Raw genomic sequence first — 2,110 nt, forward strand, 5'->3', positions numbered from 1 at the left:
GTAGTAAAAATAATGAATATACCTGTGGTGGTTTCACTTGGCTAGCAGCCAGACACAGCAGTTTGCACACTCCTCACCCTCAGGGGATAATATCCACCCCTTCTTCCATACCATTTACGTCGTGCTCAGGTTTTCACACTTCCTAATACATTTAGATCAATTACTATTACTGAAAGATAGATAGATAGATAGATAGATGGATAGATAGATACACACACATATATACAGATATCATTCCCTTAGTTCACAGGCTATCTCTCCAAAATATGTTTTGGGTTCATTTAACCCATAACTTCAGGTTTCATCTGCAGTAATGGTCTTTTGAGGCAGAAAAATGATGTGGACTTTGCACAGCTAATTGAGCTGATGTCACCGGGTATTGTACAGTTCACGGAACTGGTGTCGTCAGGTACAGGAGGAGAATGGCGCGTAGTCTCTGTTGTGAGTTTGTATTTGAAACTGGTGTCATCAGGTGCAATAGGAGGATGTTGTGTAGTCTCTGTTGTGCGCTGTATCCAGAGTTTGTAGTTGGCGTATTCGGTACAGTCCATGCCCAGGGTTACCGATACTGATCTCAAATAAGTTGCTGGGCACCAATTCTGGTTCTATCAGAGTTCATATTTTGTTAACCTGGGGAAATACTTAGTATAAAATTGTTAGTATGGTGCACAACAGTTATAACAATGATGATATGCAATCCATTGGCTAGTTTCACCTAAAATCAAGTGTCCCTGAGGTACACATCGAACTTCTCCATCTTTCTGCATTACCCATCAGGTACATCCAGGTCCTTGAGCAAAACCCATCCCACAAATGGGTTTACCTTTACCTGAGGCAGGAATAACCCAGACTGTTTTCCCAAGCAAATTTTTAGTGTGCATTACAGGGACTTTGTCCCCTTCCACTGTATGTAAAAGTTTTGATTGGGCAGGGCCAGCTTGATTGGCAGATCCTCTAGTATTGACTAACCAGGTGGCTTTTGGTAAGTGTGTATCTTCTGTCCTTCCCGATAGCACTCTTATTCCAGTCCCTGGCTTTGCTGTCTTCTAAATTTTTTTACTTTGTCACTACCTTTCCAGTGAGGTGGAATGTACAAGTGAGTACCACAATCCTGGAAGAGTGAGCCTGAGCCATCCCCGAGAGAATGCCCAGCTTTCTGGTCTGCTCTCATTAATATACTGAACATGACGTTATATGGTACGGAATATCCCGTTGACAGAAGCATGGCTCGCTGTGAACACTGGCAACTTGAATCTTTCAAGAACGAAGTCAGCTTTATTTCAAGAACAAACACAACTTTATTTCAAGAACAAGCAGGTGCTGCTGCTGCTGCTCAAGCCTTGTACCCTGTTAGGAGGGGCAGGAGCTGCTGCACCCGCGTAAAGAACTCCACCAGCTTCTGGACTGGAAATGGGCAGGAGCTAAAGGTGCCTGATTGTGTTGGTATTGGCACTGGCCCTGGTCTTGGTCTTGGCCTCTGAAAGGTGGTTGAGGGGGTGTGGTAATGACCCCATGGCCGTGCTTCTTGGTTAGCCCTCAATGCTGGATGCAGTCCCATGTGCATCAAGATCCAGTGGTAGAAGTACTGAGTGGAGGTGTAGACTCCGGGGCGTTTTGCTCTTGCGCAGCCTTGCCCCCAGCTGGTGACACCCACAAGCCAGAAGTAGTCTGCGTGGCTGTCTTTGCAGACGAGAGGACCGCCGCTGTCACCCTGCAGCGGAGGAGAGAGGATGAAGGTGGTGTTGGGTGGCCTCTGTCAGCAGGGTGGCTGGCTCCTTCTCCTCCACAGCTGTGCTGACTGCACAGAGAGGTTCTCGTTTTGTCATGGAGCCTACGGAAGCTTGTGTGGGAGGGGGCTGTGGGCCTGTGAGGTGGGGCTGTGTCTCATCTCTGCACAGTGATGGTGCTGTGTGTAGAGAGATGTTCCAGGGTTGGGACCTGGAAAATGGGACCTGGACCTGTGGGCTGCTGGGAGCAGTGGATGGGCTCTGTGGGCAGAGTCTCAGGCCTCTGGGACAAGGCGGGCAGTGGGCAGAGCCCTGCAGATGGGGAAGGAGAGGTGAGCCCCAAGAGTGGTGGGGAGCCAGCGGTGGGAGGGTGACTTGTGAGG

The 2,110-nt window shown here is 48.7% G+C and overlaps 1 protein-coding gene across 1 annotated transcript in view; it reads right to left on the reverse strand.

Annotated features, from left to right (window-relative positions):
* Positions 1-1,333: 1,333 nt before the first annotated feature.
* Positions 1,334-2,110, reverse strand: part of LOC104523418 (acrosin-like) — a gene marked incomplete at its 5' end in the record, with an annotated part of 2,436 nt that continues 1,659 nt past the window's right edge. The window contains 1 exon segment of the mRNA XM_029084494.1: positions 1,334-1,711. Coding sequence (XP_028940327.1) covers positions 1,334-1,711 — 378 coding nt within the window.

Source organism: Antrostomus carolinensis, unplaced genomic scaffold (assembly GCF_000700745.2).
Source record: "Antrostomus carolinensis isolate BGI_N321 unplaced genomic scaffold, ASM70074v2 scaffold24264, whole genome shotgun sequence".
Lineage (NCBI taxonomy): Eukaryota > Metazoa > Chordata > Aves > Caprimulgiformes > Caprimulgidae > Antrostomus > Antrostomus carolinensis.